This window comes from Salmo salar, chromosome 04 (genome assembly GCF_965601325.2).
Source record: "Salmo salar chromosome 04, fSalSal1, whole genome shotgun sequence".
Classification (NCBI taxonomy): Eukaryota; Metazoa; Chordata; class Actinopteri; order Salmoniformes; family Salmonidae; genus Salmo; species Salmo salar.
The window spans coordinates 70,638,135-70,653,318 of record NC_138294.1 but is presented as its reverse complement, the minus strand read 5'-3'; the positions used below and the strand labels follow the sequence as shown (position 1 = coordinate 70,653,318).

The window sequence follows — 15,184 nt, the reverse complement described above, 5'->3', positions numbered from 1 at the left end:
GGTTGCTGACACTTCTGTCTCATCTCGGAGACGGTCAAGACTGTGTGAGTCAGCGGACAAGTGTCCAACTGTGTCCAACTGTATGTGTCCATTCATGACGTAGGGGCAGTGTGGGAGCTCCCGATGAACAATTGGTCCAGGAACAGATGGCAAAGGTGCGCTTTTTACTGACTTTCTGCAAACCGCGGTGCCCAGTGCTCTGTCAAATGTGCTGAGTGTCGTTTACCCAGTGCCCATTAACGAGCCCTGCTCATGAAGACTCCCAAACAACTCCCTCAAGTGTGGCAGAGAAAAGAGGGTGTGGAGTTCAAATGCACCCATTTTCCCCACGTCAACAAACTCCAAAGCAAATGGATGTGAGATGAAATCCATTTAGATCCAGTCGAATGACTTAAGCTCTTCTCTGACCTTTCCAACTCTGAAGCGGTGGTCATCTTAAGGTGAACTTCAGCTTAGAGAGTTTAAACGGTCATTTGCTTGGTCATTTACCATTTGTGGAGGGTTAAAAACAAATAAATCCCCTTGAAATGTGCTTTTAATACAACAATGTATGGTATTGTTGAACGCCCAGAGTTTAATGTGTCTGTAAATAAAATGTTCCCAGAGTCAATTAAGCGAAAACTTGACTTTGAATCAGCCTCTCGTCTGGCAGGCAGAAGGCTGCCAGACGAGAGGACGATGCAACAAAATGAATGGAATAATAAAGCAGCCGTTGATAGCACCTAAAAACAGCAATATATTCACCGAGCCTGACCCCACAGGAGTCTATTTTTGAACCGCATCTTATACAACATGCTTTTGAAATATATCCAAACAAATTTGAGGAATTCTGTGATCACACAAGGTTACAGGACTCCAATTAGCAGTTCTCCGATTGCATAACAGTTTGGGAACTAACAGAATCTGACAGACGGTGGAGGTCAGTGGGAGGGTCTGGTGGATTTGACAGTGTGGCGGTATAGCCGGCGGAGCTAGTGATCTGTAGCCATGAGACATAATGTAGTGTGATTAGTCACAACGGTCGGAGCGGGCCTTTATTGTTCTCTACGGCGGTCTGCGTGGTTCTGCCATAACACAGGGCACACAATGGCCCTGCAGATGTCCCACTGCTCATTAGCATGGGGCAGGGGTGGATGGAGTGTGTGTGTGTGTGTGTGTGTGGTGGGGGTTAGGGGGTACTTTTATAAAGCTCTTCCTCACACCACCTGTTGTGATCTCCTCTTGACCCCCCATCCTCCCTCTCTCTACACAACACACACACCACTGGCCCCAGGCCACCAGTACAGGTCTTGGTCTCGTTAGCCCCTATCTGGTCTAATTCATTCATGATCTTATGAGAAGGTCAGATTTGGCCGGTGGGGCCAGCTCGATGACCACCAGAGGGAAGGGGGACAAGAAGGGCCAGCCAGGGTCCCAGCCTCACCTCGGGCCATCTGACCCCTCCTTTTGTGTTTAGCCCCCTTGGTCCTGTCCTCTGCCCCGTCCTCAGCCTACACAAGCCTGGCGGCAAGCCCACTGATGTCATTAGTGAAGCCTGGACACACAGGAGGGCTCAGACAGAGTCCAACTCTGAGACAGACCAACTCAGGGATATCAACTCTGAAAGATCAACTCAAAGACTGACCAACTCAAAGACTGACCAACTCAAAGAGAGGTCAACTCAGAGACTGACCAACTCAGAGACTGACCAACTCAAAGAGAGTAATTCAGAGACTGACCAACTCAGAGAGATCAACTCAGAGACAGTCCGACTCAAAGACAGTGGCAAATTGCCTTGGAACCACTGATGTCCCTAATATCTGCTGGCGACTATGGGCCCAGGCCTATATTTCAGGATTTCTACTCCTAGCTAGACATGAGGTTGGAAAAAGCTCAGTCAAGAGTGTGAAGCAGTTATGGAGAAACGTGGCCCATATTGGCCCTGACCAGGGTTAATAACAAAGAGGGAAACCAGCCTGGAGCTGCCTGAGGAGAGTGTGCCCTGTAGCAGCTTGGCCATTTCAAAATGGAGGGAGGCAACTCAGACACCCTTATCTGCCAAGTCCCCCCCTTCCTCCCAGTTCCTAATCCCCTCAAACCTCCAAATCTATTTTTCTGGAGGAAGGGTGGGGGTGTGTGTTTGTGTGCGTGTGTGCTTCAGCTGCTTCTCAGACACTGCCGTCCTGGATTAGGACAGGTGATAAAGTTGGCCCTGCTCCTGCCACACACATACAAACACAGACACACACACAAACATAAAAAACAGAGACACACACACACACACTGAACCACACACACACACCAGATAGAGGTGGGAGGGTGATAGTGTCGTCAGATCCTCCCCTCACCTGTGAATTCCCAGAATTCCCCCAGCAGCTGCCATCCTGCCCCCACCTGTTCCCCTGGAAACCACAGCTGACCTCCACATGACCTTCAGGCTCTTTTTTGGACCTCCCTCTCCCAAGTTACCACAGGCAATCCTATTTCAAATGTATCTCAGGGACTGATCCTGCTCCCTGTCCCCCTCTGGTACACCTCCATGCCTCGACTCCTCAAACATATTCATGAACCATAAAAGCAGCGGTAGAGACAGAGACAGAGACAGGGTCATAAAACCTTCAGAGCAATATAAAACACCAAACAATGGACTGGCGACCTGGGGACAGGCAGTCTGAATTTCAAACAGCTTCTCTTCAGTTGGGTCTATTGTACAGCGATGGCTATTACGTTGCATTTTTAGCCGTAAAATGTATTATGGTCTTTGATGTGGATGCCATCCACGAAACACACACACACAGGTTAACACATTCAACACAGACACACTAATGTACTATATATACACAATGACACATATACACACACACTCACAGTATGGACAGTGCCTGTCTGGTCTGTAGACCACCGCTCATCTATGCTGCTCAGTGCCTCTCCGCTGGTAGCAGATGGAGCAACTAGAGGTTAAACCCCCTGAACCTGTGAGTGAGCCGTCCCACCGAGCAATCTGGCTCCTACCCCCAGCTCACTAACTAGCAAAGAGCCATTGAAAGGCTACTGCCATGCCCGCCCCATACCTGCGCCACACCGATGCCATGCTGTGCCCCTGGCATGGGCACAGTGGCACAGAGGGTCCTGGCATCCAGGGTCGTATTTCAGGCATCACCATCATCATGCAGGCACCATTGGCACGCGCCCACTGATGGAGATGAGCAGTTCCTCTCTTGGCGACCCCAGCCATAAGCCAGCCCTGGGGCCAATGGTCAGAAAGTCAGATGTGTGCGCACACACACACACACACACACACTCATATAACCATGGGGTTGCAGACTGAGAGAAAGAGGAAACATAGGATCCTTATCTTCTGGGGAGAGGAAATGGGAGGTATGAGCAGCGCCACTGATCCACAATGGGCAGTGTGTGGGGGTGTGTGTTGTAGTAAGGGATGTGTGTGTTGGTGAGGGAGGGGGGAGGGGGGGGTGTCCTCTCCCTGAGGGTCGTAGCAGGCATTCGGTGTGTATGTGCGTGTGTGTATCTCGGTCGAAAGCCAGCTGCAGGGTGAATTGGTCTCAGAGATACCAGCTTCAGAGACCAGCAGAGACACAGGGCTCCAGAGACTAGGTCAGGATGCCAGTACCTCAGGGCCATAGGATTAGGAGTGACCCAGTGAAGCAAGAGAGAAACCTGTATAGCACTGACTTGGTGAAACCAGACACGCATCAAATAGAGACAAGAGAAGTTGAGAGCCATCATTGGCTCATTCAACCACTTTCCATTGCAACTCTTCCTTAGACCATACAGTGTAAATGAGAATGCCTTCTCAATCAACTTACCCTGGTAAAAGAAAGGTATGTCTTCTGTAAAACCAGGACCAGACTTAGAGCTAACATAAGCAGCCCGCCTCAAAAATACCACCATGGCATATAAAGGCTGAAAATACTAGTCAGACAAATCATGATTCCAACAAAAACATTTCCACTACACATTGCCTTATTCCTCAGCTCCCAAAGTATCCTGGGTTCTGCAGCCTACTCCACTTCCCCTAGCACAGACGATTACATTTACATTACATTTAAGTCATTTAGCAGACGCTCTTATCCAGAGCGACTTACAAATTGGTGCATTCATCTTATAATATCCAGTGGAACAACCACTTACAATAGTGCATCTAAATCTTTTAAGGGGGGGGGGGGGGTTAGAAGGATAACTTTATGCTATCCCAGGTATTCCTTGAAGAGGTGGGGTTTCAGGTGTCTCCGGAAGGTGGTGATTGACTCCGCTGTCCTGGCGTCGTGAGGGAGCTTGTTCCACCATTGGGGTGCCAGAGCAGCGAACAGTTTTGACTGGGCTGAGCGGGAACTGTGCTTCCTCAGAGGTAGGGAGGCGAGCAGGCCAGAGGTGGATGAACGCAGTGCCCTTGTTTGGGTGTAGGGCCTGATCAGAGCCTGAAGGTACGGAGGTGCCGTTCCCTTCACAGCTCCGTAGGCAAGCACCATGGTCTTGTAGCGGATGCGAGCTTCAACTGGAAGCCAGTGGAGAGAGCTTTACTGCTGAAAGTACACCCTTCTGAACGGCCAAGAACACAACTCCAATCTGCTTGCTCACAGCCAATCCCATAAAACATGTGGCTATTTGAGGCATCGGGATATGAGAGCAAGACAAAGTAAAAAGATAATCCTTGGAGTTATGCTCTCCGTTCAGGTGACTGACGTACGCCTTAACGACCCCGCCAAAGAACAAGCATGGGACTAATTTATGTTAGTGTTTCCGTGGAAGCATTCAGGAGGAAATTAGGCTTGAAGATTAGGTTATAGGGCTGGAGCCTTCCAAAACAGGACGCAGGACCCGAGGTGTTACGACACCTCGGAAGGCTCCGAAACAGGATATAGAGGGTATAGAGTTTCACTGACTTGTGGAGTGAAGGGGAGATGTTATCTCTTATTATGTTGCTAGGGACTCTTTTGGAAGAAGCTAGCTAACTAACGAAGAACAACAAAGAATATCTAGTTAACAGAAGAAAAGAAAGAGAAAATCAGGACAGAAGAAAAAGGATATCAAAGTGAAACAGTTCTCTAAAGACACAAGAGACAATAATACAAGAAACAACACTTCTGCAGCTTGTCAACTATGTGTCTGTCTATCCCTGTTCTCTCCTCTCTGCACAGGCCATACAAACGCTTCACACCGCGTGGCCGCTGCCACTCTAACCTGGTGGTCCCAGCGCGCACGACCCACGTGGAGTTCCAGGTCTCCGGCAGCCTCTGGAACTGCCGGTCTGCAGCCAACAAGGCTGAGTTCATCTCAGCCTATGCTACCCTCCAGTCCCTAGACTTCCTGGCGCTGACGGAAACATGGATTACCACAGATAACACTGCTACTCCTACTGCTCTCTCTTCGTCTGCCCACGTGTTCTCGCATACCCCTAGAGCATCGAGCCAGCGGGGTGGTGGCACTGGAATCCTCATCTCTCCCAAGTGGACATTCTCTCTTTCTCCCCTGACCCATCTGTCTATCTCCTCATTTGAATTCCATGCTGTTACAGTTACCAGCCCTTTCAAGCTTAACATCCTTATCATTTATCGCCCTCCAGGTTCCCTTGGAGAGTTCATCAATGAGCTTGACGCCTTGATAAGTTCCTTTCCTGAGGATGGCTCACCTCTCACAGTTCTGGGTGACTTTAACCTCCCCACGTCTACCTTTGACTCATTCCTCTCTGCCTCCTTCTTTCCACTCCTCTCCTCTTTTGACCTCACCCTCTCACCTTCCCCCCCTACTCACAAGGCAGGCAATACGCTTGACCTCATCTTTACTAGATGCTGTTCTTCCACTAATCTCATTGCAACTCCCCTCCAAATCTCCGACCACTACCTTGTATCCTTTTCCTTCTTGCTCTCATCCAACACTTCTCACTCTGCCCCTACTCGGATGGTATTGCGCCGTCCCAACCTTCGCTCTCTCTCTCCCGCTACTCTCTCCTCTTCCATCCTATCATCTCTTCCCTCTGCTCAAACCTTCTCCAACCTATCTCCTGATTCTGCCTCCTCAACCCTCCTCTCCTCCCTTTCTGCATCCTTTGATTTTCTCTGTCCCCTATCCTCCAGGCCGGCTCGGTCCTCCCCTCCTGCTCCGTGGCTCGACGACTCACTACGAGCTCACAGAACAGGGCTCCGGGCAGCCGAGCGGAAATGGAGGAAAACTCGCCTCCCTGCGGACCTGGCATCCTTTCACTCCCTCCTCTCTACATTCTCCTCTTCTATCTCTGCTGCTAAAGCCACTTTCTACCACTCTAAATTCCAAGCATCTGCCTCTAACCCTAGGAAGCTCTTTGCTACCTTCTCCTCCCTCCTGAATCCTCCTCCCCCTCCCCCCCCTCCTCCCTCTCTGCGGATGACTTCGTCAACCATTTTGAAAAGAAGGTTGACGATATCCGATCCTCGTTTGCTAAGTCAAACGACACCGCTGGTCCTGCTCACACTGCCCTACCCTGTGCTTTGACCTCTTTCTCCCCTCTCTCTCCAGATGAAATCTCGCGTCTTGTGACGGCCGGCCGCCCAACAACCTGCCCACTTGACCCTATCCCCTCCTCTCTTCTCCAGACCATTTCCGGAGACCTTCTCCCCTTCCTCACCTCGCTCATCAACTCATCCTTGACAGCTGGCTACGTCCCTTCCGTCTTCAAGAGAGCGAGAGTTGCACCCCTTCTGAAAAAACCTACACTCGATCCCTCCGATGTCAACAACTACAGACCAGTATCCCTTCTTTCTTTTCTCTCCAAAACTCTTGAACGTGCCGTCCTTGGCCAGCTCTCTTGCTATCTCTCTGAATGACCTTCTTGATCCTAATCAGTCAGGTTTCAAGACTGGGCATTCAACTGAGACTGCTCTTCTCTGTGTCACGGAGGCTCTCCGCACTGCTAAAGCTAACTCTCTCTCCTCTGCTCTCATCCTTCTAGACCTATCTGCTGCCTTTGATACTGTGAACCATCAGATCCTCCTCTCCACCCTCTCCGAGTTGGGCATCTCCGGCACGGCCCACGCTTGGATTGCGTCCTACCTGACAGGTCGCTCCTACCAGGTGGCGTGGCGAGAATCTGTCTCCGCACCATGCGCTCTCACCACTGGTGTCCCCCAGGGCTCTGTTCTAGGCCCTCTCCTATTCTCGCTATACACCAAGTCACTTGGCTCTGTCATATCCTCACATGGTCTCTCCTATCATTGCTATGCAGACGACACACAATTAATCTTCTCCTTTCCCCCTTCTGATAACCAGGCGGCGAATCGCATCTCTGCATGTCTGTCAGACATATCAGTGTGGATGACGGATCACCAGCTCAAGCTGAACCTCGGCAAGACGGAGCTGCTCTTCCTCCCGGGGAAGGACTGCCCGTTCCATGATCTCGCCATCACGGTTGACAACTCCCTTGTGTCCTCCTCCCAGAGTGCTAAGAACCTTGGCGTGATCCTGGACAACACCCTGTCGTTCTCCACTAACATCAAGGCGGTGACCCGATCCTGTAGGTTCATGCTCTACAACATTCGCAGAGTACGACCCTGCCTCACACAGGAAGCGGCGCAGGTCCTAATCCAGGCACTTGTCATCTCCCGTCTGGATTACTGCAACTCGCTGTTGGCTGGGCTCCCTGCCTGTGCCATTAAACCCCTACAACTCATCCAGAACGCCGCAGCCCGTCTGGTGTTCAACCTTCCCAAGTTCTCTCACGTCACCCCGCTCCTCCGCTCTCTCCACTGGCTTCCAGTTGAAGCTCGCATCCGCTACAAGACCATGGTGATTGCCTACGGAGCTGTGAAGGGAACGGCACCTCCATACCTTCAGGCTCTGATCAGGCCCTACACCCAAACAAGGGCACTGCGTTCATCCACCTCTGGCCTGCTGGCCCCCCTACCTCTGAGGAAGCACAGTTCCCGCTCAGCCCAGTCAAAACTGTTCGCTGCTCTGGTACCCCAATGGTGGAACAAGCTCCCTCACGACGCCAGGACAGCGGAGTCAATCACCACCTTCCGGAGACACCTGAAACCCCACCTCTTTAACCTGTTAGGGCTAGGGGGCAGCATTTGCACGTCTGGATAAAAAAAATGTACCCGATTTAATCTAGTTACTAATCCTACCCAGTAACTAGAATATGCATATACTTATTATATATGGATAGAAAACACTCTAAAGTTTCTAAAACTGTTTGAATGGTGTCTGTGAGTATAACAGAACTCATTTGGCAGGCAAAACCCTGAGACATTTTCTGACAGGAAGTGGATACCTGATGTGTTGTATTGACTTTAAACCTATCCCATTGAAAAACACAGGGGCTGAGGAATATTTTGGCACTTCCTATTGCTTCCACTAGATGTCACCAGCCTTTACAAAGTGTTTTGAGTCTTCTGGAGGGAGATCTGACCGAACAAGAGCCATGGAACGATGATGTCCCATTAGACACCTGGCGCGCGAGTTCATGTTGGGTACCCTCGTTCCAATACGTTATAAAAGAGTATGCATTCGTCCACCTTGAATATTATTCATGTTCTGGTTAAAAAAGGCCCTAATGATTTATGCTATACAACGTTTGACATGTTTGAACGAACGGAAATATATTTTTTCCCCTCGTTCATGACGAGAAGTCCGGCTGGCTTAGATCATGTGCTAACAAGACGGAGATTTTTGGACATAAATGATGAGCTTTTTTGAACAAAACTACATTCGTTATGGACCTATGATACCTGGAAGTGACATCTGATGAAGAGAATCAAAGGTAATGGATTATTTACATAGTATTTTCGATTTTAGATCTCCCCAACATGACGTCTAGTCTGTATCGCAACGCGTATTTTTCTGGGCGCAGTGCTCAGATTATTGCAAAGTGTGATTTCCCAGTAAGGTTATTTTTAAATCTGGCAAGTTGATTGCGTTCAAGAGATGTAAATCTATAATTCTTTAAATGACAATATAATATTTTACCAATGTTTTCTAATTTTAATTATTTAATTTGTGACGCTGACTTGACTGCCGGTTATTGGAGGGAAACGATTTCCTCAACATCAATGCCATAGTAAAACGCTGTTTTTGGATATAAATATGAACTTGATAGAACTAAAAATGCATGCATTGTCTAACATAATGTCCTAGGAGTGTCATCTGATGGAGATTGTAAAAGGTTAGTGCATCATTTTAGCTGGTTTTATGGTTTTGGTGACCCTGTCTTTGACTTGACAAAACATTACACACAACTCTTGTAAATGTACTGTCCTAACATACTCTAAATTTATGCTTTCGCCGTAAAACCTTTTTGAAATCGTAAAACGTGGTTAGATTAAGGAGATGTTTATCTTTCAAATGGTGTAAAATAGTTGTATTTTTGAAAAATTTGAATTTTGACATTTATTTGGATTCAAATTTGCCGCTCTTGAAATGCACCTGCTGTTGATGGAGTGCACCACGGGTGGCACGCTAGCGTCCCACCTAGCCCATAGAGGTTAAGGAATACCTAGGATAGGATAAAGTAATCCTTCTAACCCCCCCCCCCCCTTAAAAGATTTAGATGCACTATTGTAAAGTGGTTGTTCCACTGGATATCATAAGGTGAATGCACCAATTTGTAAGTCGCTCTGGATAAGAGCGTCTGCTAAATGACTTAAATGTAAATGTAAATGTAATGTTATCGCCCCTTTTTTCTCTTCTCTTAAGCTGTTTCTTATTACTGCATCGGGAGGTGAGTTTCATGTTATGGGGGGTTTAAAGGCAGAAGAATTTAGAAATTCCTGAGATGTTTGCAAGTTTTAAGGCGAGCAATATTGGCTCCAATATACACTCCACAAAAGGATGGATGAAAGCATTTGACTTTCCCTGCTACCTTAGTAAAAACAGTTTCTGTGCTTCAGGGCTAATTTGAGGAGGGATCGTTAGTCATGTGGCAAAAACAGCCTTCACAAGAATTTAGCTCTAATAGATATGTGTATGTTGCTGTCAATACTGTATACAAACAACAGTCTGTCAGATAAACTGCTTACATCATCCTATAACAGATTCTGAGGAATTGGGTAACTGTAGCCTCCCAGGGCTACAGTGAAAACCAGGCAACAATACATACAAAGAAACCACCTTCAACTCATATCAGGAAAAACTTAATAAAAACAGCTTGAAAATACTGAAATACTCAAATTACCAGGTGTTGTTGTAGAACGGAAATACATAATGAAATCCTAATGCAATAGCGCATTGGCTAATCTAATAGTGAAATCAAATTGGCCCGTCCACATTTCATTACAGCAGAACAGATATCAGCAGTGTCCAATTGTGAAAAGTTGCTAGGCGCCAACTTCCATTTCTTTGCATTCTCACAGGGTTTTCTATAGTGTGTGCGTGTGCGTGAGATGATTTCGGGGGCTAACACCTGGAAACAGCAACCATTGGCTGTTCTTGCTACACTTTCCCTTTCCAATGGCACTTATTCGCTTGAGTTGTCACTTATTCGCATTAATGAACCCAGTCCAGGAAGATTGCCTCTCTTCTCTGTCAGTGCTATACAGTGCTATTCTCCAGCCATCTCTGCCATCTTGGCTGACACCAAGAGCCAAAATGTCAGACAAAAGCAAAGGCACTTACTTGCCACCTCCAGCGATGCATTGCGACTGACGGCCTCGCCTAGGTAGTTGCGTGCCACACACACATAGACCCCCTCGTCCGGCTTGCTCCGTCGACCGTGGACGATACGCAGGAAGAAGAGGGAGCCGCTGGGCAGCAGCATACGGTGGGAGCGCGGGTCTTCCCTGTCTGTCTCCACTCGTTCGCCATCTTTGTACCACTCCACCATGGGGCTGGGACGCCCCTCGGCCTTGCAGTTGAGGGTGGCTGGTTCGCCCTTGGACACGATCAGGTCAGAGGGGTGCTCCACAATCCGCGGGGGGGCATCCTCCAACCTGGGCCGGGATCCTGGAATAGAGAGAGAGGGGGTAACGGGTTAAAAGTGTACTCTGTTGTGTGACTTGTTGTTAGTAAGTAGGTAAAAGCAGGAGAGAGAGTGAAGAGGGGGAATACTCTTCTATGTTGTGAATATGCACTAACTTTCTGGAGGGGAGAGGGGATAGGGCTCCTTGAGTATGCACTAACTTTCTGGAGGGGATAGGGCTCCTTGAGTATGCACTACCCTTCTGGATGGGAGAGGGCTCCTTGAGTATGCACTAACTTTCTAGAGGGGAGAGGGGATAGGGCTCCTTGAGTATGCACTGCCAAGGGTTTTTGTTTAGAGTGAGTCAGTGAGTGAGTGAGTGAGTGAGTGAGTGAGTGAGTGAGTGAGTGAGTGAGTGAGTGAGTGAGTGAGTGAGTGAGTGAGTGAGTGAGTGAGTGAGTGAGTGAGTGAGTGAGTGAGTGAGTGAGTGAGTGAGTGAGTGAGTGAGTGAGTGTGAGAAGAATAATTCCAACAGGTTTTGATGCTGTAGTGCTTAGAAATTGCTTCCTTGTCATTCCCCCAAGTTTTCATGACAGTGTATTGATGGGACAATTATGGATGAATAGCAACAGGAGCAGAAACACTAGCACCGTGGGGCAAGAGTGTTTTTTTTGGAGTATTTTTCTCCCGGTGTTTGTCAGAATAATTAAGGAGATGCATCCCGATGCCGATTTTTGATGACTTGTCGGCAAACCAAGATGGAGGAGGAGGCTCTCAAGACCTCTCCACAGAGCCAGGTGTGAGAATGTAGGTTCAAATTGTGTCTGATAACAACTGATAAGAGGGCGGCTTCGTATCCACTGGGCAAATACCTTTCCTCCCACGGTCGAATCCTCCAGGGTTATAGGATTAACACGTCAAAGGTAGATGGCTTTTAGTTGATGGAGGAGATACAAGATGATTGTATTGAGTGATGGACCCTCGCTCAAACCTATTACTTTCTTATAGAAGGAATGTGTGGAATCTTGATGTAAAGGAAATGGTGGTAGATGGAATTTCAAATCATATGTTAAACAGCAAATGTGATAGCTTGACCTTAGTTAGTGGCTAATATCTTAGAGTATCATGGGTCGTTATCATAGAGAATGATAGGCCTTTCAAAGCAAATCCTTGAACTGGCTGCTAAATCTTAACTTGAATACTGCCTCTCGAAGAGCACAAATAACCTGTATTCCAGCAGAGCTTGGTCTACTCATGCCTATAACCAAGTATAACACAGAATCTGACGGTCTACTGAACAAGAAAACACTCTCCATTTGTTTGTGGAGAGTAGTGTCTTCCCTCTAGGGCAGACTCTGCAGAAGAACAGTATAGGACCAACTGACACTCAGCTAATAGCTTTTAGGGTGTAGAAAAGCTGGACAGATCTACGTTGAGGGGGTTGGTGGAAGGTTGTCGGGGAAACCCAGCATGACAGTGCTTTAAGAGCCCCTTCATAAATATTACAGGCCGGGCCTGTCAGAGCAGCCCATGTGGGAACGTTAAGCAAAGGTTTTTAAAGGGGAAGGGACCGTGGTCTGAGACTGAGCTAATGTTATGTGGGCATTTTTAAAAGCAACCAAGCACCTAACTGGAAATGGAGCAAAATGTTATGCAAAGGTTTTTAAAGGAGAAGAATACATTGCCTGAGATTGAGCTAAAATGTCATGCTTGGGTTTCCAAGCAGAAGGATGCATAACTTGAAATGATCAAAATATTAGACAAATGTTTAGATACTGGTAAAGGCCAAGAGATGGAGTTCAATGTTATTATAACGGTCGGTGCTGTTTAAGATTAGGGAGGACTATTGTTTTAAATGTGTGTGGCCTTATTCCTACCTCTCTTGGGTAGGGGGCAGTATTTTCACGGCCGGATGAAAAACGTACCCAAATTAAACTGCCTACTACCCGGGCCCAGAAACTAGAATATGCATATTATTAGTAGATTTGGATAGAAAACACTCTGACGTTTCTAAAACTGTTTGAATGATGTCTGTGAGTATAACAGAACTCATGGCAGGCAAAAACCTGAGAAAAATCCAACCAGGAAGTTGAAAATCTGAGGCTGTAGTTTTTTAAAAATGAATTCCCTTTCCAAACTACAGTGACTTAGGGGTCATTTTGTACTTCCTAAGGCTTCCACTAGATGTCAACAGTCTTTAGAAAGTTGTTTGAGGATTCTATGGTGATTTTTGAGGGAATAACAGCCGGTTCAAGCAGTGGACTGTCTGAGGTCATGTAGTTACTTCATGCGCATTGACGCATGGCTAGCATTTATTTAATTTTTTTCTGTAATGAATACGCTATTGTCCGGTTGGAATATTATCAATTATTTATGTTAAAAACACCCTAAGGATTGATTGTAAACATCATTTGACATGTTTCTACAAACGGTAATGGAACTTTTGAGCTTTTCGTCTATTGATTTGCGCTCCCGCATCGTGCCTTTGGAATAGTGTTCTGGACGCGCCAACAAAACGGAGGTATTTGGACATAAATTATGGACTTTATCGAACAAATGAACATTTCTTGTGGAAGTGGGAGGCCTGCGAGTGCATTCCGCCGAGGATCAGCAAAGGTAAGGAAAGATTTATAACACTAATTAAAAGTTTTGTTGATGCCATGACTTGGCGGGTAGCTGTACAGCTTGCATTGATGGCTGAGCTCTGTACTCAGAATATTGAACAATGTGCTTTCTCCGTAAAGTTATTTTGAAATCTGACACAGCGGTTGCATTAAGAAATAGTGTATCTATAATTCTTTAAATAATTGTTATATATTTTGTCAACGTTTATGATGAGTATTTCTGTAAATTAATGTGCACATTCACCGGAAGTTTTGGGAGGCAAACATTTTCTGAATATCACGCGCCAATGTAAAATGCTGTTTTTGGATATAAATATGAACTTGATCGAACAAAACATACATGTATTGTGTAACATGATGTCCTATGAGTGTCATCTGATGAAGATCGTCAAAGGTTTGTGCTTAATTTTAGCTGTATTTCTGTTTTTTGTGATGCCTCTCCTTGCTAGGAAAATGGCTGTGTGGCTTTTCTTGTTTAGGTGGTGTCCTAACATAATCTAATGTTTTGCTTTCGCTGTAAAGCCTTTTTGAAATCTGACAATGTGGTTGCATTAAGGAGAAGTGTATCTTTAAAATGCTGTAAAATAGTCGTGTGTTTGAGAAATTTGAATTATGAGATTTTGGTTGTTTTGAATTTGCCGCCCTGCTATTTCACTGGCTGTTGGGAGTGTGTCCCGCAGGTGGTACGGTCACGTCCCACATACCCAAGAGAGGTTAAAGCATATTGGATTACTGTCATTCATATTCCATTCACCCAGCTCAATGTAACATCGATAGGTTTAGGCTACTACGTAATACCCAAATTTGCCCTATACACATCATGAGGTTGCTACAACCTAGCCTACAAATTAAAGTTTATAACGTAGCTGCACAGGTAGAGAGACAAATATTGGAGTAATCAAGGTGACAGAGAGTAACACATTCACATTGCACAATCTTGCCAGCATCTAGCTGATCTAGGGTGTAATTATTAGTCCAACAGTTGCAAAACAAAACAAGAGTTTCTATTGGACAAATTAAGTTAGATCCATCCCTGTTTCATTCGCTTGCATTATTATTTTTTTAATTTGTAATTTATTTGTATATTTTATTTAACTAGGCAAGTCAGTTAAGAACAAATTCTTATTTACAATGACGGCCTACACCGGCCAAACCCGGACAACACTGGGCTAATTGTGTGCCGCCCTATGGGACTCACAATCACGGCCGGTTGTGATACAACCTGGATTCGAACCAGGGTGTCTGTAGTGACACCTCTAGCACTGAGATGCAGTGCCTTAGACCACTGCACCACTTAAGAAACATTTTCCAACAGAATCGGTGGAATGAACACACCCCTGATCACCTGCACACACAGTTCACTTACATAGCAGCCACATACAAACAGCATCATCACTTTGCTCGTTGTATAATTCCTTCTTGCATCTACGCGCTCTCCTCCTCTCACCTTTTCCCTTTGCTTGTGGACTTCACTGTGACCAGGTGAAAAACCTCTCCAAGCCAAACCTTCCTAAGTAGCCTTCCCTTGTGTGATCTGGAACGGTTCATAGGCTCTTGCCCTATCTCCTGTTTCTGTAGCGTGAGGCAGCTTGACATAGAAGTACACACCCTGGACAGGATGCTACGCTATCGCAGGGTCTTACCCCCAATCTATCTCCTAAATGTTGATTGCCAAGCAGAGACACATCAGGTC

At 46.6% G+C, this 15,184-nt stretch overlaps 1 protein-coding gene across 3 annotated transcripts in view; it reads right to left on the bottom strand.

Annotated features, from left to right (window-relative positions):
* The window catches only part of LOC106603666 (roundabout homolog 3), a 269,644-nt gene that overhangs the window by 117,079 nt on the left and 137,381 nt on the right, over positions 1-15,184 (bottom strand). For all 3 annotated transcript variants that reach the window (XM_082974681.1, XM_014197617.3, XM_082974682.1), the window contains exon 2: positions 10,585-10,911. In XM_082974681.1, the coding sequence (XP_082830807.1) occupies positions 10,585-10,911 (327 nt within the window). The remainder of the gene's footprint in view (positions 1-10,584; positions 10,912-15,184) is intronic.